The sequence below is a fragment of the Narcine bancroftii genome, chromosome 12, assembly GCF_036971445.1.
Source record: "Narcine bancroftii isolate sNarBan1 chromosome 12, sNarBan1.hap1, whole genome shotgun sequence".
Classification (NCBI taxonomy): domain Eukaryota; kingdom Metazoa; phylum Chordata; class Chondrichthyes; order Torpediniformes; family Narcinidae; genus Narcine; species Narcine bancroftii.
Window position 1 is genome coordinate 10,629,943 of NC_091480.1, and position 26,925 is coordinate 10,656,867.

The window sequence follows — 26,925 nt, forward strand, 5'->3', positions numbered from 1 at the left end:
TTGCATTTAATGAGTTTTGCAATAAGTTCAGGAAATTTATTACTATCATTTTGAAAAGTTGCAGCAGCGTATAAAGAAAAATTGTGATCCCATCAGTGACTATATGTGTCTTGCAAGTTTTTTTGGACTGAATCTCATCAGAATAAGTCTGCTAAAGTACGTGAAGATTTTTAAAAAATCACTGGCTCATTTCATTGTATGCAAATAGGAGACTGTTCAGTTAGCTTGAAGTCTCCTAATTTGCTAAAGCAATTTGGTGTCAGGATTGCTTGCTTAGATTTTGTAGCTTCTGAATTGGATAAAAGCTACCTTTTAATACAGATTTTGTATAACTGGACTGGATAACACATTGTTCTTCGAATTTGCATGATGAATGGATCAGAACTTGGTACTTAATATATTGATTACTTGAGCTTATGCAAATAGAAATAAAGGAAATCTTCAGTTCTTGGTGTTCATTTTGATTTGGCACAAGTAAAAATTGTTCACTTTCAAAAATTTAGGTTGTGATATATTTTGTTTTCAAACTTGTTATTTTATTTGTGTCAATTGTAATGAAGCACTTTTTTGTCCTTTGTAGGTTCCACTCCAGTCCAGACCACCCAGATAAATCCTTTTCAAATTAACCAACCACAACCTCCGACGCTGAACCAAATGAGAGCAAGTCCTTTGATGACCCCAGGACAGTTGACGTTTGGTACCACGTCTGCAGTTAATATGGAACCTATGTCCCACACCTCCATGTCAGCACCCGTGGCAGTAGGCATGGCTCCATTGCCATTGATTGATAGGGTGGGTACAGGAATGAACATTACTGGAAGACTACTCCAGCCACTTGTATCAACCGGTATTCCTCCACCTACACCCCAGACTTCTACAACTAATCCTTTCTTATTATAAAAAAATAACAGAGGGAGATGTCCTCATTAGAGTGAAATGCTAGATGGGAGGGTGGTTAGTTGAGTTAAATGTATTCTACACCACATTTATGGGAGCGATGAGGAAATCCCATAACACAGTAGGTTTGGATGTGTTCTGTGGGTTTTTAAGAAATATATACTAACAGTGGTTAAATTTCACTTTTTTCTGAAGAAGCTATTTTGCTGCCTTTGGAGGTATTGTTTGGTGACTGAACATTTAGTTGAACACTAGTAAAATGAATCTCATTTTCATACCACCTGAATCCTCCAGTCCTTAAGTGCACATTACACTTTGTCCAAGGGTAACATAGTCTTATGTGCAGTATATTCAGTTTTTTGCATATTTCTCATGTCACCTATTATTTTTAATATTTAATAGGCCATTGACTGTTTTCATCAATTGGTACTTGGCTTTCTAATAAAAAAATCTCATCTGAAACTGAAGTACTGTATATACCATTGTATAGAACAATCCAAAACCTTAAAATCATGTCATTCTATATAAAGGGTCTAAAATACTTACCTTGATGAAGCTGCCATCTCCAAAGCAATCTCACGCATGCCATTTTAGTTGTTTGTGAAGTCTCAGCGCTCCTCCACAGGGCCTGATTCAACTGCTATCGACCCTGTACAGGCTTTAAATGGCCTGTTACAGGAGTCATCAGTGGTTTATTTTAAAAATTTAAACCTTTAAATTATAACTTGTGACTAAGATACAGGTATACCCCACTTTACGAAACTAGAGCATTCCTACAGAACCTTTCGTAAACCAAAATGGCATAAAAACTGTGGGAAAATTTTTTACAGCATTTGCAGGCCCAAATAATAACCCACCAAATCATACTTAAAACCTAAAATAACACTAACAGATAGTAAAAGCAGGAATATTCTAATAAATAGGCAGCCTGTATAAATAAGAAGTAACATGTACAGTGTAGTTTCATTTACTAGAATCGGGAAGATGGTGAGCTTTGAATGCCCCGTCAGCTGCCTGCCAGCCACTTTTCATAAAAGTGAACACAGGTTTTCTTCATAAAAGTGAATTTGTGTAAAACGAGTATTTGTAAAGTGGAGTATACCTGTTTTGTGATTTGCTTTTAACAGCATCAACTGGTCAGATTTGGGATCGTCTTATACAAAGTGTATCGCTCAAAACCAACATTTTAGGTGGAAAATCGGGTCGTCCTATACAACGGCATATACAGTATCCCAAATGGGAACAACTATAAAATCCAGATTTCATGACTAACAATTCTTCCAACATGTTCATAGCAGTAAGGATTTTTGATTTGTGCTTGTTTGAAATAGGCTGCTACAAAGTTGCTTTTTAAATTGGACTGTTGCATGCATCTCTAATAGCTTTTTGAAATAACATTCTAGGCTCTGGATGTAGTTATAACAGATGATCTTGGCTGTTGTTCAGTATTAGACATAGTTCAGCACTGAGAAGAATGAAGCTCCCTGAAGAGTTGTATTAAATAAAAAATAAATGCAGTGATCAGGGACAAACTTATTCACAAGCTTCAGTAACTTGAAAGAGGATTGTTTTTGTATAGGAGAAAAGCATTGTGCACCAGTCTGTTACTAAAATTTGCTACTTACTGGCTATTCTCCAGATAAAAACACATTGAGGTGAGAGGTTGTGGTATTCATCTATTAGTGCAGTAAATACAGAGTATAAAGGAAAATTGGTGTAATCTGTGTAAGTTTGATTCTTGGTGCATTTTTTCTTTTTTTTCTTTTAGATTTTACTAAGTCAAGCAAACATTAAGCTGCTTTAGACTCTACATTGGTATATGCAGTTAATCCTGTACATTTTGCACAGCTTTCTTTAATAGATACATCTTCATGTAAAGTTCAAGTAGCCAATTTGTAAGTCTAATTTGCAACCATATTGTAGTTTACAAAAGTTTTGTTATTTTTGTCGAGGGATTTTGGTAAGATTTTGCAAGCGTGTTTTTTTAAAAATCTAATTTAAAGCATTATGTTGACAGGTGCCATAATGTGCAATCCAAACTGTATCTGCTTTGTTGTTGAAAGAAAGAATAAGCTCTGTATTTTAGAAAGAGAAAAGGGAATCCTGCAATTGAGAGTGCACTTGTTTTATTGTGTTCATATGTGTCATGTTGATTCAACACTAAGTGCATAGCAAGTTAAGTTGTGTTATTGAAAATAGATTTTCATTGTGAATGAATTACTTAAGAGTGAATTGCTATGCTTGGAAGGTAGATAGTAGCCCCACAGTTTTATTTTAATAACTTATGGAAAAACCATGATGCTTTGCTTTTAACCAATGAGACATTTTTTTGGTTTTTTTGGAGTGCGTGTTTTGCAGTTTCATGTTTTTTTTTCCCCTGTAGCTAAGACATTAGTTTTGGAGGCATGACCAACTGCAAGTTGGTAGTTCTTTTAAAGGGCAAGTTGAAGGCTTGCATTTGTTCTCCTTCCACAAGTTAATTTGCCTTTATCAAACAATAACTTGGATTTCTATATCAATCATTAAATAGTTAGAATATTGAATGATTTTGATGGTGAACAATCTGGCATTATAACAATAATTATCAGTATTTACTCACTGTAAGTATCAGTTGCCTGGCACTTCCAGATTTCATTTATCATTTGACATGCATATACTATATTTCATACCCATGTTTGATGACTGTTATGAACCTTATTCTGCTCAATCAACACTAAAAACTGTCCTTCGTGCTTGAGCGAAGGATTGAGTTTTAGCTGATAGCATTTGGCTTCGATGCTCTAAAAAGGAAATATCTACAATAATTTTAAATGAGTGTGGAATAATTGTTCATGTGTCCAAGTAGCAAACAGTTATGGTGATATGCACCTTATTTTAAAAAGTCATAATTAGCAATGCAAATATGACATCGATCTCAGAATTTTTCAAATTTCTGAAACCGAAAATTCTGTGGCTCTTAAGATTGACACATTAGTATATGCATTTTTATATCCAGAAAGTGGTCATCTATATATCAAAATATGGAAATGCCACAATAAAATTTATGCTGTTGATTTGAAATGTGACCCTGTTTGACCTTGTACACACACACACACTATAGATTTAGTTCTTCAGCGGGTTCGTGTGAGAATCTGCATGGTTAGAGTGTTGCCACGACTTGTATAGTCTTGCGTTGAATCACTAAAATGTATACAAAGCTTCTGGTAAGATTTGTATTGATGGTTTTCGTGTACTGTAAAATCTCTTTGCTGTCATTCTGTTAATAACTTTGCATCAGTGTCAATCTGTGGTAGACTACCATCTGTACTTGTGTGTGGTAACTGTGTGCTCGTTCTACTAAGTCTTAATGTAGAACTTTAAATGCCTGTCTTTTTAAAAAATCCTAATCACATCCAAATTAAGCCAGTCAAGGAACTGCAAAATCAATACATGACTTTTCAAATGAAAAAGAACATGACTTACTTTCTAGAAGATGGAAGTTGACACTTTGCACACATATGGCTATTTTTGTTTACTCCTGCGAGACCCAGATGGTACTTTGTACAGCAGAGCTAGTTGTTACCTGTGTTACTTTAACTGAATTTATTCTTTATCCTTTATGATTGATGAGGGGTAAATTTATGTTCCAGTAGGTTTGATGCACACCTTGAGTGATTTGCCTGAAACCCAATTTCTCACTAAGCTTAGTTGAATTATCTCTTTAAAAATAATGTCAAAGATCTTGGCTAGTTTAAGGCTTTTTTTCATGACCGGGGTGAGGAATTGCCGACTAACCCACAAATGCTGAAGTATACTTCTATAAATGGGTATTTTGTCCTCTTAGATCTGTTATTTACATTCACTGGTATTTATTGTTATCTGAAGGAAGAATTTACATATTTACCCCTATGTGGGCTATCAATTGTTGTGCCATGTCTTGGGAGAGATTGTCACAAAATTCCAGGAGCTGGGTCAGATCACAGAATAATACAGCACACATTGGCCTTAAACCAAACTGATAGTGGGTGCGGTGAGCATGCCAAATTAAACGAAATCTTTTCTGTACATAATCCTTCTCTCCCCCACCCAACCCCTGCATGTTATGTATTCACTTCAAAGCCTTTTAAATGCCACAATTGTGTCTGCTTCCACCTTTAAACAAAATTGTTCCTTAAAGACTGTTGGAGGTGACTGAGGATGGGGGAAACTGTGGTACATCAAACTACAGTCGGACTTAGCTATTTCGGTTCCCAAGACCTATTTTGCTAAATATGCCATTATAGCTTGTTCTGAAAAAAATCTGCCTCGAGTTTTCATTTTGCGTGCACATCTAAACGAGATCAGTATATCTTATTTGTGTAATTGTTTTCATTCAACAACATCCATAAAGATATTGTGTTGGCCTCTGAGATAAAGCATGTTTTATCTAACAAATTAGTGGCGGCACACAATAGGTGCTTACACCAGCTCAGAAAAGATGGGAACTTGGGGGAATGTGAGCCTCTATCCCAATGAGTACACATTGTTTCCTTATATTGGGTCTCCAAGTTATGTCTTACTATCATTCGGAGAGCGAGCATTTGGCTTCCATCAGTTGGGCTCTCTTGTGACCCTCCCGAGCACATGAGAAACAGCAGAGATGTCTTTGATCGAGGTCTATCTGTTTAGCCCTAGATAACGTGAAATCCCAAATGTAAGTGAATTCATTAAATCTTATCTGTTTGGAACAAATACACTGAATTTAAAAAAAAAAGGTTTTGTTTTACCACACCTTTCCAAAATCGTGTGGCCCATGTGTTCTGTTACTTAGTTTCAGTCTGCTGTGTTTTACATTCTTGGATGGCATCAGCACTTAGGTTTTGTGGATATTGTGATACAGGTTTGACTCTGTTCATCAGAAATAATAGTTAGCTTGGAGCTGATGTATTATACTGGAGACAATATAGCCGAAATATGATTGAGATTGGCTGATTTGGACTGACCTCAATTTCTTTTCATTGTCGTGAGAAGCACCAGTATTGTGCTGAGAGAAAGAAGTTATCTGAATTTAATTTTAACTCCCACTATAAGACCTTTTTGATTTTCTGGTTATTTGGGTTGCATATGGTTAGGCAGAGGATCACTGTATTTAAAGAACGAGGACTACTGCACAGAATGGTGAGTAATCAATCTTTTTCTGTTCATCCACCAAACATATTCATGATGCTGGGTACAGGCTGCTTGATATGTTATTGTTTTCAACTGTCATTACTGTATTATATACCTTAGCTTTTGTATTATTGTAACATATGTTCAGTATCTTTTATATTTATGTAATGATTTTGTAGCAAATCACAATCATTGTTTATGGCATTTAAACAACAGCAAAGATCACAGCCTGATGCTTTAAAAAAAATTAAATTGTTGGTATCCATTACTGTAGTTTTTAGTTTATTCTACTATTGCAATAACTATATTTCTAATTTCCATAAACTTGTTCTCTATTGTTTGCATAACAGTTATACATATATGAACATATAGTATTGACACCTGGAGCTTTAAGTATGATGTGCTTGGCACAATTGGCTATTTGAGTAGTTTTCAACCTTTTTTGTTCTAAGGCCCACTTGGCTTACTACTGTCAAAGGCAACTCTGTAAGAAGCAAATGTTTATGTAAATTAAAGTATTTTATTTAACATTTTTAAAGACCCATATAGAAACATGCTGCGAGTCTTAAAAAATGTTAGATTATCAAATTTGAAGTATTTCATTTATCTCCTGTTTTGGCTCACTGATTGAGAACCATTGAACTAACAACAGTAATGGTAATTGTTTGTGATGCATTTTGATACATCCCATGAATGCACAGATTCTGTACAAATGCAAGTCATTCTATCTCTAGTATTGCATAGAATGAATGGATCTATGTGGACATTGTCAGATACTGATTGGCAAAAATGTTAACCAAGATCTAAGAAAATGTTTTACAATCTTAATTCTCTCACTAGAAGATGAAAAAAACAAGGTGAGTAATCTTTTTTTCTTGGCCTGGACATCCTCCAACCAGAGAAATCTTTTCCTTTCAGACTATCGGCCAGGTTAGGAAATTTAGTTGAAGAATATGCTTGCCCGATGCATACCACAGGTGCCATTTCTGTAATTACTGCATAATTTACTCATGATGGTAAGGTGGGGAAAACAGACATTGCTTTAAATAAAAGATGTGCCTCAATTGGTCATGTGATCAATTTGCTTTAGAAAAAGAACAGAAGAGAGCTGCTCAAAGATGAGATGTTGAACAAGCTGCTTTGTCATTTCTTGGTAGGTTTGATAACTGGAGAAATTGTTCAGTTTTGTTAACCCAAGGAGTCAGATGCAAGGTGTTGGCAAAATGATGGCATATTGCTATAGTAAGTAGTGATATGGAATGGGTATAGAAGCAATAATAGCATTCATCTGAAATACCGATAGGGTAAAAAAAATATCCATTGTCTAAGGGAGATTATGATAATACCATACCCTGTTGCTTGGGAACAAAGCTGGAAGATTGACCAAAGGGGCAGCATACTCACTATGGAATTAATAGCCAATTTATGTGAATTACAGAGCTGAATGAATTAGATTGAGAGAAACAGTTATCAGCAAAATTGAAAACAAATTCTCAAGGTTTAATTATCTTTAGATTTGGGTTCTATTCTTTTATCTAATTTAATTTATAAAAGCATAAAATTAAAATAAATTAATGACACCCATCAAATTTCTAATAATAACCAGATTTGAAAATAAATCCCTTTAAACTAACTTTGAACTCTTTTTAAATGAGTGGACTCTAATCTTGATGAAGTAACTCCCAATCTATGACTAAAGATTTGAATGTGATGAATTGCGAGATGGCTTCAATTAAAAAAGAGACATACATGTAAGTTACTTGGAGGAATCTTTTTTTGATTCATAGTTCCAAAACCATTCAGCACTTGGTTATTCTTGATTCGACACCTACAAAACTTTGTGCCTCCCAACATAGATGAAAAGTGTTTTCATTCACTTACTCAATCTTTTTTCTTTTCCCAAGAAGTTGCAAAATAGTCTAGACCAGGATACGAATAAATTTCCTTCTGATCATGTTGCTTATCTTCCTGTTTTCTCAATAGTCAAGAGTAATTGAGGAAATGATTCCATTAGGTCAAATTTATTATCTTCATTAAATTAATAGACATTCATGGACAGAGAGATCATGGTTTAGCTAATATGTATAGAAAAAGTAAAATTCTTACTGCATTTTGACAAATAGTATTAAAATTAACAGTACTATTTTTACTGATGAGGTTAATGACTTATTTCAGACAATGTTAGAGGAAATGGCATCAAAATGACTAGTAAATGCATCTTAGCTTTGATCATCCTGATTTAATTCTTCAGTAAAGTCTTAAATATTACGGTGAGATGGGATTTTTAAATTTAGACCTATGCATGGTAACAGATCATATTGGTCTGTGCTGCCCAATACATTTCAAATGGTGGGAGGAAACTGGCATGCCCAGGAAAAAGTGTTGCACTAACTGCTACACCAACTATCTGCTCATTACATTAGACAAGTGTAATATGTACAGACAAATTAAAAATAAAGGCATGGGTTTGAAACATTTCAGATTAGCATCGAGTGCTTTTCCAAGTTGTCTGGAAGATAGTGTCAGTATAAAGGAACCCAACCAGAAATGTTGACTATTTATATCCATGGATATTGTCTGCAGTTTCTTTGTTCATTCAATTTCACGATTTAAGCTTTCTGTCCAAGAGTAAACAATTTCTGATCTTAAGTGCATTTATGCCCTACTTGTACAAATCAAAAATAATTTAAACACAAGTCTGTGTCCTTCTGTAGTGACCTTTTTAAAAAATGTCATTTTTAGTAAAGACATAATGAAATTCAACAGCTAAAAATACTCAACTATCAGTAAAGTGTGACAAGGTAACATTTCAGGTTGATTCCTTTTGAATTAAACAGGGAATATGTTTAAGATAAACAAGTTTCTCATGAAAATGATCCCCAGTTCTGAAAGAACGCAGACCCAAAATACTAAATGATTTTTGTCTATTAATGCTGTCCAATTAGAAATTTAGTATTTGGTTCATTTTATCTGCAGGCTGTTTATTCCAGTTACCCATCAGTCATTCCAAGAGTCTGATTGTTAGCAGGCATTGTGTCATATCCCAGTTTCTTCAAATCCTTGGTGACAATGTTAAAGGAGATGGTAACAAATCCTTGCGACAGAACCCTTGTAACTAAAAATGCAAAAGAAATGACATGAACAGCAATTTCATCAATAATTGTTATAAAATCATTCTTTGTATATCGCATACTTAAGAGTTTATTTCAAGTTATCACTGTTATCTGGAATTCAGGAAAGTAAATGGGTAAAAAATAATACACGTTTAAAATTGAAGTACCTCCCTGTTTGTTTGCCAATCCACACAATCTCAAGCAACCAGAAAATACACTTATCTGGTATCTTATCAATCCCTGTAGGTGCTAGATACCACCTGCAAAGGAAGACTCCTTTGGTATTATATCACACTTTGTCCTATACAACTGTTAAATTTAATGGTCAGCAGGAAAACTAGAGTATGTTTTAACAACTTAACATTGCACACCGAATACCAGAGAACAAATTGTTATTTCTCATTCAGTTATTTTTACTTTGTATGATAAAGACAACCAGTGCTTTTAATTAGGAAAATCTGATAGGCCAAAATAGGCAAATTAAGAATACAACATTAAAAACTACCCCTTTCACATGAAGCAATCAGTTAGTGGCAGCATATTTAATTCAGTGCAGAATTTGTTCTCATCTTGAAATATGAACTTTCCAGAATACTGAAGGTAGAAAAATCAGCTTCAACAAGAGCTTTAAACATAAAAAAATCAAATTAGATGCTTCACAAATGTTATGATAATACTTGATTTTTAAAATTTCTATGTTTGCACATTGGGGAAACAAAACTAAGTGTTACCGTTCTTAAGTAATTTGGTTCATGAAGTTGCCATTCCTATCTCAGTTGTCACATTCAAAAACAGCAATATCTAAACGAAAAGAATAAACTTTCTTAAGACAGACCTTCTCTTCCTTCCCCTTGTGCAACAAGTTTGGGATCTGTAAATTCTGGACGTCTCCCCATGAGCCAACTAAACCAAAGAAAGACAAACATAAATTTTAGCACAAGAGCCACTTTAGCAGGTTAGGAAGTGTCTGGGCAGAGAGAGGTGGTCAAGTTTTTGGATCAGGACAGAGCGTAAAGAAAAATTAACCAGTATGAAGATGGGGAAGGGGCTGGAAAATAATGGGTGCATCCAGGTGAGATGGGAGGAGTGTGGGAGTTATGGGCAGAAATAAACTAGAATAAAGGACTAGGGAAGGGGTGGGTGAGGACCCAGGTGAGTTTGGAGAGAAATTCAAGAATTCTATCTTCATGCTGTTGGGTAGTAGACTACCCAACCACAATACAAGTTCCCGTTTCGCACCATGGTTGTGGTGGAGTCCAAGGACAAAAAGGTCAGTGTGGGAATGGGTAGGAGAATTAAAATTGCCTGCAGCCAGGAGTTCTCGGGAGACCACTTCAAGAGCAGCTGGATGGAGGTGCAGAGAAAGTACCTGGGACGAGGAGAGATGAGCAAATGAGGCAGTTGCAGAGGTGTGCCTGCAGAATGGGGTGGGAAGAGAAAGATGTGACTGTTGTAGCTAGTGGAAATGTCAAAGAATGATGTACTGGTTCCAGAGGCTAGTTGGGTGATGGGCAAGGACCAGATTTGAGTAGAGCTGAGCAGAACCACTGTAGGCCTAAACCAGGGTGGGCAACTTTTTTTTTAAGAAAACCTCACATTCCACCTGAAATAATCCCTATGCCCATATCACTCTGTGATTAGTAAGGAATTGCTTAAGGTGGTATGTGGCTTGAAAGAAAAAGTTCAAAAACCACTGTTTTAATCATCCCTCATTGACTCGTTATGTGCAAGGTTTCATAACTCCAAAGGAAATGGGCCAATGACAATTTTTCTCAAGGAAAACATTTCAGTAACAATTGGGTCGAGAGCAGTGGTTCTCAACCTTCCCTTCCCACTCACATCCCACCTTAAGCCATCCCTTACTAATCACAGAGCTCTTACGGCATAGGGATAACTTAAGGTGGAAAAAAGGTTACCCACCTCTGGACTAAATATTGTGCAAACTCTGATCCTAGATACTTCTCAAATGATCCAGCAACTCTTATTGCAAGAGCCGATGGCAGTAGTTCTAGAAATTTATGTTCATTTCAGATGGCTCCAAACATTACTCCATTGGCAGTTCTCTGTCTGGGTAGTAAAATAAGTATCAAGATGTGAATAGGTCTTCCCCTTGAGGGTAAGTGAGATGAGAAGGGTTAGGGGGCAAAAGTTTATTAGTAACATGAGAGGGAGCTTGTTCACTCAGAGTGGGGGCTGAGTGGAACGACCTTCCGGAAGAGGTGGTTGCAGCAGGGTCCGTTTTGTCATTTAAGAGAAGGTCGGATAGGTGCATGGATGTGAGGGGGTTGGAGGCAGGTCGGTGGGATTAGAGGCGATCACTTAAATTGGTGCAGACTAGAGGGGCCAAGGTGGCCTGTTTCCGTACTGTAATGGTTATATGATTTAATCGAATGGTTTGGCAGCATTCACTGTCAAAGTGCACAAGTGAATAATGATTTGGGCAAGGTGCCATAGTATGAACAGTGAAATGAACCAGTATTTCCATAAGCTATGGTAATTATTTTTAACAGTGTTATAAACTGAATTTTACAGGGAGAATTGCAAATCACATTCAACAATACTAGAACTTCAGCAAGCTGCTTGATGCGACCTTTCTTCTGTTATCTATGCCCTTCTTATTTAGCATTCCAAATGGGGAATTAAAACAAAATTAGTCCTCCAATAACATCTCAAAGTAAATAAATGCATTTTTTCTAGTCCTAACTTTGCCGTAGTTTCTCGAAGCAAATAAAATGCAGTCGTTCTAGAAATTTATGTTCATTTCAGATGGCTCCAAACACTAGAGTGTGTGTATTGATTGACACTAGCTGGATGGATGAGGGGACATTAAAATTAGACTGATTTAGATGTAGGTAAATGTGATTGAGATGAAGTGTTTGAAACTTCAATTTTAGCGAGGTACATTCGAACTACCTAAATAAAAATCTTAATCATTGATTTTTCTGCTCAAAACACTGAGAATAAAGCCACCAATAAGATTGATTTTTGTAAAGGTTTTGTGTTAACACCTATTAAATATTTTATCCAATATTTGTAAAATAAAAATGTATCTTGCTGGTTATCAAATCATAAACTTTAATGGAGCCTCCGTCACCATGTTGACCAGAATAAGCAGGAAACTAGAACAGAACATGATGCATGAATTACCCCCATTTTAGTTTGCTAAACTGCAAGCTACCTTGCACTAGACTCTATCTTTGTTTCTAGAGTGAGTAATTTAAATTTGATTAATTTTTAAATTGCTGGACGAGAAAGGAATTATCGATGCTTTACTGCTCATATTCTCCAGATCTGTATATTTCCTTAAGTTCACCATTTAGTTTGATCTCAAACTGAAATATCCACAAAATTTTACCTTGTAAATTTCTGCAGTCGAGATGAAGACTCTGGCACAAACATTGGAATGGTTCTTTTGTGTCTAAAACAAAGTTAAAGGTTCCATTATGGTCATGTAATACTATTTTTTAAGAATGTAACCATTTTTTAATCTACCATAAGGCAGACAGATTCACCTCTTTGTCCAGCGCCCCTCGCAGAAACCTACAGCACCTGGTATTCCCGGGAGGTCTCCCCTCCAAGTACTGCTTAGCTTCAGAGATCAGACAATCCCAGGTGTGTTCAGGTGCTGTATTGGTTTCTTAAGTAAATTATTGATGCACCTACAAAAATTTCACAAACAATTTGAAATATTCTTAATTCCTCTTTAATTGTAGTCTAATTGACATTTATTTGAAATGTTTGTGAATTTCTTCCAACTATTTTTTTTTAAAAAGCACATTTTAACTAACATTGAGATTTGTCAGTTTAGAACACGATGTATTGAATGGTGTGAAATGCACATGGTGTACTGGTTCTTGAACTTTTCATTTGTTCATTTTTCCAATAGAGTGCGACTATTAAGTGAGGGAAATGGGCACTGAATTAGATCTGTTCAGATTTAACAGTTAAGAAAGAAGGCCAGAGCTCTGATCTCATCCAGACACAGCTCCAATAAATTCTGAACATATGGTCACAATACAACAAATTAATTGGCAAGTTGTACATATTACCTACAAAGTTAGGTTCTAACAATAAGACTTCATCCTTGATTTCATTACAATTTTGAAATAAAACAAGATATTTGTTGGGTTTATAAAGATTTCCAAATACCTTAATGTAGCATTAAAACAATCACATACCTTCCTGGAGTCATAGGAACATGAACAGCTCCATAGCCACGGACTACATCATTGCCAAACAGATCGGCTCCATAAACACTAATTACTATCTGAGGCCCTTTAGAAAAAAAATACCAACACAGCTATCAGTCAATGCAAAGACTTAGCAGTACATTAAAATTCAACACTTGCTCCAGTAGATTTAAATGTAAAAATTTTGTGATATACTTACAACCATAGGGGTTGGTGCTCTTGAATGTAATCTCCATGGGGAAATTCCACACAAAACATTGATTGCAATCCTTACTTTTAGATGTGATCTGTGATATTCCTTCCTCCAGACCCTAAAAGTTTCAAAGATAATCAACAGCTAATAAATAGCAATTGCCACTAAAAAGAGCAAGTCCTTATTTTCTCGAAGAATTTCTTGCATTACACCTGATTTCTTTGGTGGTTGATGTTTTATAAGACTAAGCTGAATTTTGGAACAGACTGATTACAATGTATTTTGTAATACTGCACCATAACAACTGTTTTAATTTATAATGACATAGGATTCTAATATCAGTCAAATTTTAGAACTGGATAGTGAACTTGCATTATGTATTTTTTTAAAAAACTGTTTCTCTAAGGACGTCCGATGTGAGAAGAAGAATAAACATGTAACCATATATAACCATATAACCACTTAGAGCACAGAACAGGCCAGTTCGGCCCTACTAGTCCATGCCGTAGCAAATCCCCACCCTCCAAGTCCCACTGACCAGCACCCGGTCCATACCCCTCTAGTCCCCTCCTATCCATGTAACGATCCAGTCTTTCCTTAAATGTAACCAATGATCCCGCCTCGACCACGTCTGCCGGAAGCTCATTCCACATCCCCACCACCCTCTGCGTAAAGAAATTTCCCCTCATGTTCCCCTTATAATTTTCCCCCTTCAATCTTAAACCATGCCCTCTAGTTTGAATCTTCTCCACTCTTAATTGAAAAAGCCTATCCACATTTACTCTGTCTGTCCCTTTTAAAATCTTAAACACCTCGATCAAGTCCCCTCTCAATCTTCTACACTCCAGAGAAAAAAGCCCCAGTCTGCACAACCTTTCCCTGTAACTCAGACCCTGAAATCCTGTCAACATTCTCGTGAACCTTCTCTGCACTATCTCTCAATATCTTTCCTATAATTTGGTGACCAAAACTGTACACAATACTCCAAATTTGGCCTCACCAATGCCTTGTACAATTTCATCATAACCTCCCTACTCTTGAATTCAATACTCTGATTTATGAAGGCCAACATTCCAAATGCCTTCTTCACCACACCATCTACCTGAGTATCAGCCTTGAGGGTACTATTTACCATAACTCCTAAACCTCTTTGTTGCTCTGCACTCCTCAATTGTCTACCATTCAATGTATATGACCTATTTAAATTTGCCTTTCCAAAATGTAGCACCTCACATTTATCTGTATTAAATTCCATCAGCCATTTCTCAGCCCACACCTCCAGCCTTCCTAAATCACCTTTTAATCTACGGTAATCTACCTCACTGTCCACAACACCACCAATCTTTTTTGTGTCATCCGCAAACTTACTTATCCAATTCTCCACCCCTACAACCAGATCGTTAATATATATAACAAATAATAGTGGACCCAGGACCGAACCCTGAGGAACTCCACTAGTCACCGGCCTCCAATTGGACAAACAATTTTCTAACTCTACTCTCTGACACCTCCCATCCAACCACTGCTGAATCCATTTCACTACCTCTTTATTTATACCTAATGCCTCCACCTTTTTTCCTAACCTCCTGTGGGGAACTTTGTCAAAAGCTTTACTAAAGTCCAAATAGACAACATCCACAGCTTTCCCTTCATCAACCTTTTTTGTAACCCCCTCAAAGAACTCAATCAGGTTTGTCAAGCATGATCTACCCCTGACAAAACCATGCTGATTACTCCCTTTCAATCCCTGTACCTCCAAAAATTTGTAAATAGCATCCCTCAGAACACTTTCCATCAACTTGCCCACCACAGATGTCAGACTTAGAGGTCTATAATTCGCAGGTTTGCATTTGGACCCTTTCTTAAACAGAGGAACCACATGCGCCACCCTCCAATCCTTTGGCACCACCCCCGTGGCCAGTGACATCCTAAATATCTCTGTTAATGGCCCCACTAGCCTCCCTGAGTGTCCTAGGGAATATTTTGTCCAGTCTAGGAGATTTATCCACCTTTCTCTTTTTTAACAAAGCCATCACAACCTCCTCAGTTATCCTTATATGCTTCATGACCTCCCCACTATTTTTCTTTACTTCAACTGGTTCAATATTTTTTTTCCCTAGTGAATACCGAGGCAAAGAAATCATTCAAAATTTCCCCCGTTTCCTCAGACTTCTCACTCAGCCTACCCTCGCTATCTACAAGGGGTCCAATTTTATCTCTCACTAATCTTTTACTTTTAATGTACTTATAGAAACCCTTTGGATTTATTTTTACTCTGTCAGCCAAAGCCTCTTCATGCCTTTTTTTGGCCTTTCTAATTTCTTTCTTAAGATTCCTTCTACACTCCTTGTAGTCCTCCTTCAACTTCTCAGCTCCCTTTTTCTCCTAACCAATATTCCTCGAAAACCAAGCCTCCCTATGACTTCCAGCCTTTCCTTTGATCCACACTGGGACATAACTACTCTGTACCCTCAAAATTTCTTTTTTGAATATCCTCCATTTTTCATTAACATCCTTACCTGAAAATATCCTGTCCCACTTAATACTCCCCAAATCTCTTCTTATTCCTTTGAAATTTGCTCTTTTCCAATCCAGGACCTCAACTTTAGGCCTCTCCTTGCTCTTCCCTAAAATTACCCTAAAACTAACAGAATTATGATCACTAGACCCAATTGGTTCTCCAACATTAATGTCCGCTACCTAACCTAGCTCGTTCCCTAACAGGAGATCCAATATTACACCGTCCCAAGTCGGTTCTTCTACTAACTGTAATCTAAGTAAAAATACCTTCTGTATTATGCATCCAAAATTTTGATTATTGCAAGATTTCTAATAATCTTATTACTAAATAGTACCAAAGTAAAATCCAATGATTCAAAACTTGTGAGTTGGGGTCACTTTGAACTGCATGCATGGTATTTGATTAAAAAAGCATTAAAAAATGGCATTAGAAATTGCTCCCTGAAGCCAAATAAATAACCATATATTATGGATTTAGCTGGACAAGTATCTCTGCAGGTATACACACAATACAACACCAAGTTGAACTGCATTACTATTTGCCAATCACCTGTAATAAGATTTTTTTTCATTGCTCTGTTCCCTTTGGTGATTAGGTTGTTACATTTGGACAAAAATAAAAGGTACAAAATATCACCAAACCAGTTCCAAGCAGATTGCCCAGGACTTGTTGACCTTGGTCTCTGATTCTCATTCCCAGTGGCAGATCACCAAGGTCCTGACCCCAAAAACCTGTGCACCAGTATCAAAAATGTTTAGACCATTCCATCATGAGCTGACCTATTCTCCCAATACTCTGCCTTCTCTCCAAAATCTTTGATCCCTGACTATTCAGATAGTTATCTGCCTTAAATACACTCAATAACCTGACCTCCACAGCCACCATGGCAGCAAATTGAGGCATTTTAAGTTAATTCAAATTGATTTAAAGTATTAAAAACAATTAATCACCAAACTAAAATTACTTTAAAGTATTAGGAAATAAAGTCTAAAGCAGTAAAGGTACTGTACACATCTTTTATGACAGGGTCAGTGACTCCATTCAAAGTTGCCTTACTAAGGGCCAGCTGGTTCAGCAATGAATCCAGCAGTGGAGCAATAATGGCTTTTTCTTATACCACTACTAAGAATAAGAGAACTTGAATACTATATTGTTAAGTAGAATATTTTGGAAGATTCACATTGTGATCTTCAATTTGTGCAATGCCAGCTCATCTTAGAGTGGACCACTGTTAGGGGTCAATATAATTGGGGGTATAATGTTCCTTCTTTGACCAAATGGCTGGGAGTGCTGTGTATGGGATTCCATAAAAAAAACCCACCACACCTACACATATGACTTTGTCATATCCACAAGGAACATAAAGATGAGCTATTTGAAGACCACCAATAGTTATGGGCAATTGTCTCACAAAAATTATAATTTTCTTCTCAATTAGAATGAAGAAAAAATACCAATGTACAGAAATATGAATTAGGAAGTACTGCCACCATTTATTAAAATCATGGCTTATTGTAATTGCTAAATTCAGTTAAAGCTCTAATGTCTAAGTACAGAAGAAGCAATTTCGGATTATGGGCCTATGAACCATTACAGATTCATTTACTGATGTTCACATAACTGCAGCACTGACAGAAAGCAACTTAGTTTCTTGACAATTGAGTTTATGGTGCAAGTAAAACCTTAATCTGGATTCAAAACTTCCCTTTGGTACCATGCCTTGAAGAGTTTCCAGGCAAAATGAACACGAGTTTCTACAGATAAAAGTTCCATTTCTGTTCTCAATTATCATGATCACGTGCTTAGATCAAGATCCAAGCCCAGATGTGCTGCAAGAATCACAGTTGGTTCCTGGTCAAATTTCCATTACATAAGCATTCATAATGATCACCATCCAAGTGAAGGTTTATAAAACAAGTCTACCCTTGTTTTAGCAGGGAAAAATGGAAGAAGATTAAAAGCCATGTGATGCTGAAGAGATACTGCAGGTGAGGCTGCATTCACAGAGAAATGCTCAGCATTTTGGATTGGATCCTTTCCAATACTAGTTGATTGACTTCGACTCTCCTGGATGTTGCCTGACCTGCTGAGACCCTATAGCTTCTCACTACTTGCTCAAGATTCTAGACTCTGCAAATCCAAGTGCTCCTCAAAATTAAAACCACATTTCCTATAATGACAGCTTTGGACTGGTAGAATTGTTCTTAAATCAGTGTTATTAGAAATAAAAGCATTTAGTCAAGCACAGATAATTGCAAGAAAAACTAATTTTGAAACAAATTAATGTGGAGCAGGGGCATGACCCTATTAATTTTTTAATATGATGAACGAACACAAATAAAAATTAATTACCCGTGAAATTCAAGTTCACATTCAATAAGCAATCAGCTCAACCTGAACTTTCTGGATTTAAGATTAATTCAGGATGATTCAATGACTCAGCAAAGAAACAATTTTCTGCAAAAAGATCCTTTTCAGTTGCTTTGAACCAAATTATGGGCTTGTACAAAAAGCAGATAATTTCCTCATTGGTTAAATTGTTAATGATGCCAGAAATAAGACTTGCTGATCGACAAAGTGAGAGTAATATTACACACGTCTACTTATTCCCTTCTCAAAGATGAATAAAGCTAGTGGACATAGATATAGGTTAAGGGATAGGAGATTTGAGGGCATCTGTGGGTACCTTTTACAGCATGAGTGTGGCAACTGCCAAAGAGTGGTGGAAGCAGAATTACTGACAGCATTCAATAAGTATCGAGTTGAGCACTTAAATTGTCATGACATTTACATACATATTTTGATATACATTAAATAAGCCAAGTACTGATAGATGGGATTAATGCACACTGGTCGGCATGGCGGTGCTGGGCTGAATAAACCATTTCCATGATGTTGGACTCTTTGTAATGTGATGTGCCACGTACACTCAGCCCTAATTTTCTCTTGCATAAGAAACAGTCTTGTTCTTTCAGCAGGTTTTAATGTCATTAATGAAGTGCTTAGGAATTGCAATGCAATTTGGCAAAAGATGAAATTTGATGAAAAGAAAAATTGTAACTCTAAACAACAGCTCAAAGGCTTCATCCAGGTTCAATGAAGCTTCAAAGGATAACATCTGTTCTACTACCATTTTACGACAGAAAATTTCACAAGCTCACTATTACTGAAATCTTAAGTGACAGCCCTACTCAGAACAAAAACCTTTCCAAAATTAATCTAACAACATGACAGGATGAGTGGAATAAATACCTAAATTTATGCTAAAATCTTCCATTATAATACAGCATTTTAACATTCATTTTATACTGAAGCACATCTGTAAATGATCAATACAAAATGCTGACCATCTGATCTGCCTCAAGATAGACAAACTTCCTTGATCTCAGGTCCATAACAGTTTATTAATTTGTTCATGTCATTAATGAAATTGAGTGGTACACAAAAACCATATCTGAGATTTCTACGAACTCTCAAACCAATTCTACTTGGATGCATTTTTTGCTTTAAAAGGTAACATTTGTTGGATCGTCAACAAAAGTATTCAAAAGTGCAATTAGACTGCAAAATTCCTGCTGCAAATACTGTGCATTGATACCACCAGTGAAGAGATGTTTTATTGTGATTTGTTTTTAATTAGCTACTGAATTCCAAGAATAATGAATGTGGCAATACAGCTGTAATTCTGCAATTGTTTCTGAGAGGCGAGTCGTCACTTTGTTTAAAAACGATGTGGAATACCAAAGCAAGTGAGCTTGCAAATATGTAATGGGAAATTCATTTGCCATTTCACTAATCTGAACAAACAATATTTAATACTCACTGTAGTTGGAGCCCAGTCATGTCCATAAACATAGGAATATTTGCAATACAGCTCATCAAACTCGGGAAACTAGGAATTTAAAAAAAGTAAATTTATATTGAACAATAAATAAGCATTGGCAAATGATTCAAATAATAACAGTATAACCACTCCAAGTTTAGTAAAATACATATACAGTATATTTCCGATTATCTGAAACGCTTGGGTCTGGACGTATTGTTTAACTGAGAAATGCCTGTAAACAGTCCAGTTTGAGCAGCAGAATATTTGTATCGGCCGTCGTCAATTATGACACCTACCCAGGCACCCAAGGTCCCCACTCGGATCCCCAACAACTCTCCACCGCCATCTCTGATCCTGCCCAGGACTCTGAGGTCCCCACTCGGATCCACGACACCTCTCCACCACCATGTCTGATCCTGCACAGGAGCCTGAGGTCCCTGCTCCGATCCCAACCCAGTAGCACCGGCATAAAACAACAACAAAGAAAGGTTTTTCAACCATGAAATAAATAAGGTTTTTAGACAGCAATGTCAGGAAAATCATGAAAAAGATTAACATATAATTACTGCCTGTGTGGTTGTTCACACTGGGCACTATTTTAGACTGCAAGTACCTGAGTGCAACAGTCCCAGTCCCAGTGGTTGGACATGCAGTAGAGTGCATGACCGTCATTGAATTCTTCTGGTACAATTTACACTGCAAGCATCCTCCAAAAATTTGTAGAGGTCCTGCAGGATAAATTGTGGTGCAAGAATTGACTCAAAATTCTTTCACGTTCCTTTTTAGACTGTCCATGTAGTGGCAAAATTCCTTGATTGTGCTATTACGTGCCTGCAGTCTAAAAAGCTTAAAAATTTAATTCTTACCTTGAATACGCGAGAGCTCCGTTGGATTCGAAATGGTGCTAACCGCGAGTCAGAGTCTCACTTGAGCATGGCAGGTTAAAAAAAATCAACTTTTTTTGAACTTGTAACGTCACGTCACCACCAAAAGTTTTCATACATAATGGACAATCAGTCAAACGAACAGTCCACAAAATCTGGTCTGCAGGCATTGATTTCTTAGTGTAGTTGGACATGGAGAGAGATGATTGTTAACACTGCAAACTTAAAACCTCAGCAGCGGAACACGAAAAACTTTCCTGAGTTTCTAATGTGATAACGACTCCCTTTAATTTTTTCACACAGTGACCTCCTAGTCATTAACACTCCGAAGCACTTTTTTTTAAGGGTTGCCAAGTGACCTTTCACCACACGAGTCTACTCTAAAACCCTGCTTTGGGTTGTCAAATGACTTCTGCCACACAAAGTCTTCCTCTTGAAAGGGGACTGGAGAAGCACAGGTCAGACACACACTCTGGGAGTCAAGAGTGTCACAAACTGCTGTCAGGACAATAGTGCTGGCACCCGCGGACAATGCAGCTCAATATTCTTCTAACTGAAGCTGCTGGATGAGCACATTGCCAGACAGTTCCTTACAGCAGTGTTATCACCTATGAATGAAGCAATTCAGTGTTCTGCCTGCTGAAGCTGCCACACACAGACAGACCAACCATCTGACAAGGCACCATCCAACTTTCATCTTTCTGACACTTCAAACTCAGCGCCCTGGGCTCTTCGACTGCCCTATCGTGTGCCTTTAGCTCTCCTGATGGGCGGAGAGGGTTGACAACAGCAGGTGCACTCTCCATGAGCCCACTGACTTCAGTGTGGGGCTCTCGTGCCCCTTTTAAAAAAATATTTCATTTAAAATTTTCCATACCTGGAATAATAGATTTTACCCACCCAAAACCCCCTCCTACCCAACCTCACACCTCAAAAAATAATAATACTGTAATTCTATAAGTATAAAAGGAAGAAAAAAAAACAGCCTTTGGATTGTATAGAGAGGTGTCATCTGGTACATATCTTCAAATTTTTCATAACCACTCACAGGAGAAACCTGCAAGTATAGATGCATAGGAAGGATATCATTACAAATTTAATCCTTTTTTTGGGTACCAAATTTGCAAAAACAATACTTATTTCTCAGATTATATGTGATCTTCCCACCCCCCCCCCCAAAGGAATGCAACTCTGAATTTCTGCTTGCCAAAGATGTATCAGACTTCCAAGCAACTGCAATGCATTTCCTCGCTACTGATGAGGCTAATTTAACACAGTCCGATTGATAATTTTAATTTACATCTTGTGCTTTCAATATTTCCTAATAAGAATAAATCAGGACTTTGGGGAAAAACAATTCCTGTAACTTGTTCCAAAAAAATTCCATAGATCTGCCCAAAAAGGCCAAGACAAAGTTGAATGTAAGAAATATCCTACATCTGCATCACATATAAAACATTGATCTGATAAATCTCATTTCGGTCTGTTCAGTTTCTGTGGTGTAAGATATAACTGATGTAAAACATCATATTGGACTAATTTATAGCTAAAATTAATAGTATTAGAGTCATACAGTCCTTGCATAAATCCCATATTTGTAATTGTAATATTTAAATCTATTTTCCATCTCTGTCGAGATCTATGAAGTCCTTGTTTGGGAGTTCCTGCTTGTAAACATAGAAGTGATAACAATTCCTCTTCTAATAAGAACTTCTACTTCAGTACAACTGGGTAATTACATAGTTGGTCCAACCTTATCCCTTCTATATGCTCTTAATTGAAATTAACAAAAAAGGAGTATTACGTGGTTTATTCCTCAATTGCTCAAATAACATTATAATCCCCTTACAAGATCAAATATTCAAAAACTGATTATCCCTTGAAAAAGCTACAAGGGGATTTTGAATCAATGGCATTTTACGCTCTATCGACCCTTTTACAGCAATATCATCATTTATTTTATTCCAACTATTAAGCAAATGTTTCAATAATGGTGTCTCCCCATCAGCAACCATCAATTTTGTTTGCCACTTATATAAAAATTCTTCTTCTTCCTCGCTCCAAGCTGATGTTTGCTTTCTCAGCACACTAATCAAGGCTTCCCACAGTGTGCGCTCCTCTCTCTCACACTGCATATTCAGTCCTGTCCCTGGTCTGAAAATAAAACTGTCCACTGGAGACAACCCAACACACACCAAAAAAACACCCACCTCTCTCCCAAAAAGAAAGAATGTATTGTTCATAAAGGATCTTACACAATTTCAAGACAACCCAAACCACACTTGCCACTGAAGTTGTGTTAGGTTATAGTCTTGGCTAAAATGCAGGGAAAACCATGTGTCCTCAGTAACTGGGATGGAGAGCAAAACAGTTCACCAAAGGGAAAACTAAAGGAAGGGTGGGAAAGAAAGTAGAGGAGAAAGGATGGGGGGGGGGGGGGAGATGGAGGAGAGATATGCACAAAAGCTGCATTATCGCCTTCTCAAGTTTTTTTTAAAAATTCACACTTGGGTCATGGGCTGATTACATCATTGCTACGCCATCACCCCCCCTCCCCCTAAGCCGCTTTCAGCGGCAATCCTTTTACGTAGGAGGTGGAGCGGCATTGCTCCACCTCTTCCACCCTTGGCAGAGGGAACCTGGAGCTCGTTGGACCACCCAATCCACCTTTGGACCTTTTATGCAGATAAGTGGAGTATCTTAAAGGTGGAGGAAACCTGTCTTTCACTATAAAAGAGCCGAGAGAGAAAGTGAGAGAATAAAGCAGAGAGCAAGAACAAAAGTAGGATTGAGTTTCTCATACAAATGGAGGGTACAATAGTTTGATCTAAAACTAGTGTATGATGCCTAAGCAAGTGAAACGACAAGGGGATGAGGGGAGAGTTGGCCAGGGCAGGCAATATGGAGGGATGGATGAGGAACAAGGGAAGATTTTCAAAGCAATATTTTACAGTGCCCATAAAAGTATATTCCAGTTAAAAGCAAGGACAGCCAGCTCTGGATAACTAAGGAAACCAAAAAAAGGGATCAAACTAGGTCAAAGAGCAGAGGGGAGCTAAAAGATTAGTTAAACTTTATAAAGCAATGAAGAAAAAAGGGGAAGGCAGATTACTGAAAAAAGATTAACACAAAATATAAAAATGGTAGTAAAAATTTGTATAATTATGTAAAGCAGAAAAGGGTGGCTAAAGTGAAGGTTGGTCCCTTGGAGGATGAGAAGGGGGGAATGGATAGTGGTAAATGAGGAAATTCCTGAGGCTTTGAATAACTATTTTGTGCTGGTCTTAAGGGAGATATATATTAATGATGTGGGAGAGGGGACAGGGTGTATCTGCATTTGCTGATGACACTAAATTGAGTGAAAAAGCAAATTGTGCAGAGGATTCGGAAAGTCTGCAGAGAGATATCGATAGATTCAGTGAGTGGGCAAAGATCTAGCAGATGGAGTATAACGTTGGTAAATGTGAGGTTATTCACTCTGGAAGGAAAAATTGAAGATCAGATTATTATTTAAATGGCAAGCAAATTAAGCATGCTGCCATGCAGAAGGACTTGGGAGTGCTTGTGCATGAATCACAAAAGGTTGGTTTGCAGGTACAGCACACAAATGTTGGCCTTCATTGCTAGGATTAAATTTAAGAGCAGGGAGGTTATGCTGCAACTGTACAAGACATTAGTGAGGCTGCATCTGGAGAACTGCATGTAGTTCTGATGTTCCTACTTGAGGAAGGATATGTACTAGCTTTGGAGGTGGTGTAAAGGAGGTTTACCAGTTTGACTTGAGAGATGGAGGGGTGGCCGATGAGGAGGAATTGAGGGGATCTCATTACACAAAATTTTGAAAGCTATAGACAAGGTAGAGGCAGGTTAGAGGTTTCCAATAGTGGGGGAGACGAACTATGGAAAATAGCTTTTCTCAGAGGGTGGTGATCTGTGGAATTCACTGCCCATTGAAGCAGTGGAGGTGACCTCAGTAAATATATTGAAGGCAAGGTTGGATAGATTTTTACTTAGTCTGTGAATTAAGGGATATGGGAAAAAGCAAATTGGCTCATCTCCACCTATCACCAGATCAGCCACGATCTCTTTGAATATCGGAGCAGGCTCGACGGGCGGATGGCCAACTCCTGCGCCTATTTCTTATATTCTTATGACATGATTTGACACTGAGAAGTGCAGATTAGGATGGTATACGAAGAGATTCATAACTATGAATAAAAATCAATAGTAGATGATAACTTTAAATTCAGTGCAATTGGAAATAAAACAAACCAATTTGCGAGAAGAGATTGTCAAAACAAAATGAACGGAATTAGACTGCGAGAAAAATAATGAAAAGTTGAGAAGAAATTATTTCAAAAGGCAGGGAATTAGATGGGAGGTAAAAATCTTACATTAATTCAGTGCCTTTATGATTTCAGGATGTCAGTCAGTACCTTGAATTTCCTCAAAGTCCACATGTTACACAGAGGACCCTCCAGCACATCAAGGCCACCATGTAGAAGCACACATGTAGAAGACACACCAATGCCTATCCTTTCTAAGACATCTAAATAAATATCACATCTAATGGAATACACTAGCAAATCTCTACAGCTTCACTGTAGAAAGTGTACATGTTAGTTGCAGCACAGCTGCAACATAAAAAGGGCTCCCTGAAGTATAGCCACTACTTTTCTTCTTGCATTTTGGTAACTGAATATTTTATATCAATCTTTTGTATTTCTTATCTCTTTTAAGTTTAAGGAATACTACCATAGTGAGGTTTTTTGCTTTAGGAAGGACCTGCTCAGCTGCAGAAAGTAAGAATTTCAGCGCAAATGTATATTGTATAGGAAAATAAAGCCTGATGTCCAAAAGCACCACATCAATTCTCACATGGAATGAAACACTAAAGTCTGCAGATGCTGTGATATATAGAGATAGTTTATATATGAGAGAAAGAGAGAGAGTTTATAGATAGTTTATGTATATATATATATATGAGAGAGAGAGGGTTTATATATAAAACATATATATATATAAAACATAGTTATATATATCTATATATATAGAGAGACATATATACAGATATAGAGACATATATATGAGAGAAAGAGTTTATAGAGATAGTTTGCATAGAGAGAGGGTTTATTTATAGACATAGTTATATATATCTATATATAGATATAGAGACATATATATATACAGACATAAAGAGATAGTTTATATGAGAGAAAGAGAGAATTTATAGAGAGATAGTTTATATTATAGAGAGAGGGTTTATATATATATACATATAGAGAGAGAGAGACATAGTTACATATATCGATATAGAGACATATATATATCCACACACATACATAGATAGTTTATATATAGAGGGTTTAGAGAGAGAGACATAGTTACATATAGATATAGAGACATATATATATCCACACTCATACATAGAGTTTATATAGAGAGGGTTTATATATAGTTTGTTTATATATATATGTATATAGATAGTTTCAATATAGTGAGAGTTTATTTATATATATGAGAGAGATTATTATGTTTTATGGATTAAAAGGAACGAACTAAGAATTGTATAAAGTGCAAATTCTCTGAATGGCTGGGAGAAATAACCAGGTCACTGACTGGGCAGATAATTGGAGCCAAGCAGTAATTGCATCGCAACGATGAAGAAAATAATTCTGATGCAGAAATGCTCCAGTCTCCGGGAGTAAAAAAGGAATCGCCCTTGCTCCATGAGGGATCCCGGCCTGCTGAATTCAGTGGGGTTTGGGGTAAAAGGAAGTTCCCCCTTTACAAAGTAGCAATAGCCTGTCCGACCGACACTTTGTTACAAAGAGCCGCGGTTCCTGCCGCCGTTGCCCTGGCGATTGCCGCTGCCAGGCCCGCGCCGCGTGGCATTCTGGGAGCTGTAGTCCCACTGCCCTCCGGTTCCGCCGCAACTTGCAATCAGGGAACTCCAACTCCCGAGGACGTTGGGCTGCAGCGACCGAACCTGCTTCACTCTTAACTTTATATCACATAGAAAGAAACAGAATACGTACCTCTGCGCTCTCAATCTGTCCGTTGACCATCAACAGGAATACAGAAGGTTTCGAGCCCAGCATCGTCCCGAATCCCGCACCCTTAACGCACGACCCGACCCCCCACTCCTGGCGTTACCGCCTGCCAGCGCTCGCC

The 26,925-nt window shown here is 37.2% G+C and overlaps 2 protein-coding genes across 9 annotated transcripts in view; one reads left to right on the top strand and one right to left on the bottom strand.

Moving 5' to 3' along the window:
* Window positions 1-18,222, top strand: part of epn2 (epsin 2) — a 74,053-nt gene extending 55,831 nt beyond the window's left edge. For 5 of the 8 annotated variants that reach the window (XM_069906517.1, XM_069906513.1, XM_069906514.1 and 2 more), the window contains exon 9: window positions 581-6,289. In XM_069906517.1, the coding sequence (XP_069762618.1) occupies window positions 581-900 (320 nt within the window). In that variant the 3' untranslated portion in view covers window positions 901-6,289. Of the gene's footprint in view, window positions 1-580; window positions 6,290-17,975 lie in introns of those variants that run through there. The other 3 variants (XM_069906519.1, XM_069906520.1, XR_011347449.1) reach the window with 3 other exon arrangements.
* Window positions 6,290-26,925, bottom strand: b9d1 (B9 protein domain 1). The gene is made up of 7 exons (XM_069906521.1): window positions 26,790-26,925; window positions 19,865-19,933; window positions 13,527-13,638; window positions 13,316-13,412; window positions 12,493-12,555; window positions 9,973-10,040; window positions 6,290-9,139 (listed from the first exon to the last, which is right to left on the bottom strand). The coding sequence occupies exons 1-7, from the start codon at window positions 26,850-26,852 to the stop codon at window positions 9,015-9,017; spliced, it is 597 nt and encodes a 198-aa protein (XP_069762622.1). The 5' UTR covers window positions 26,853-26,925; the 3' UTR covers window positions 6,290-9,014.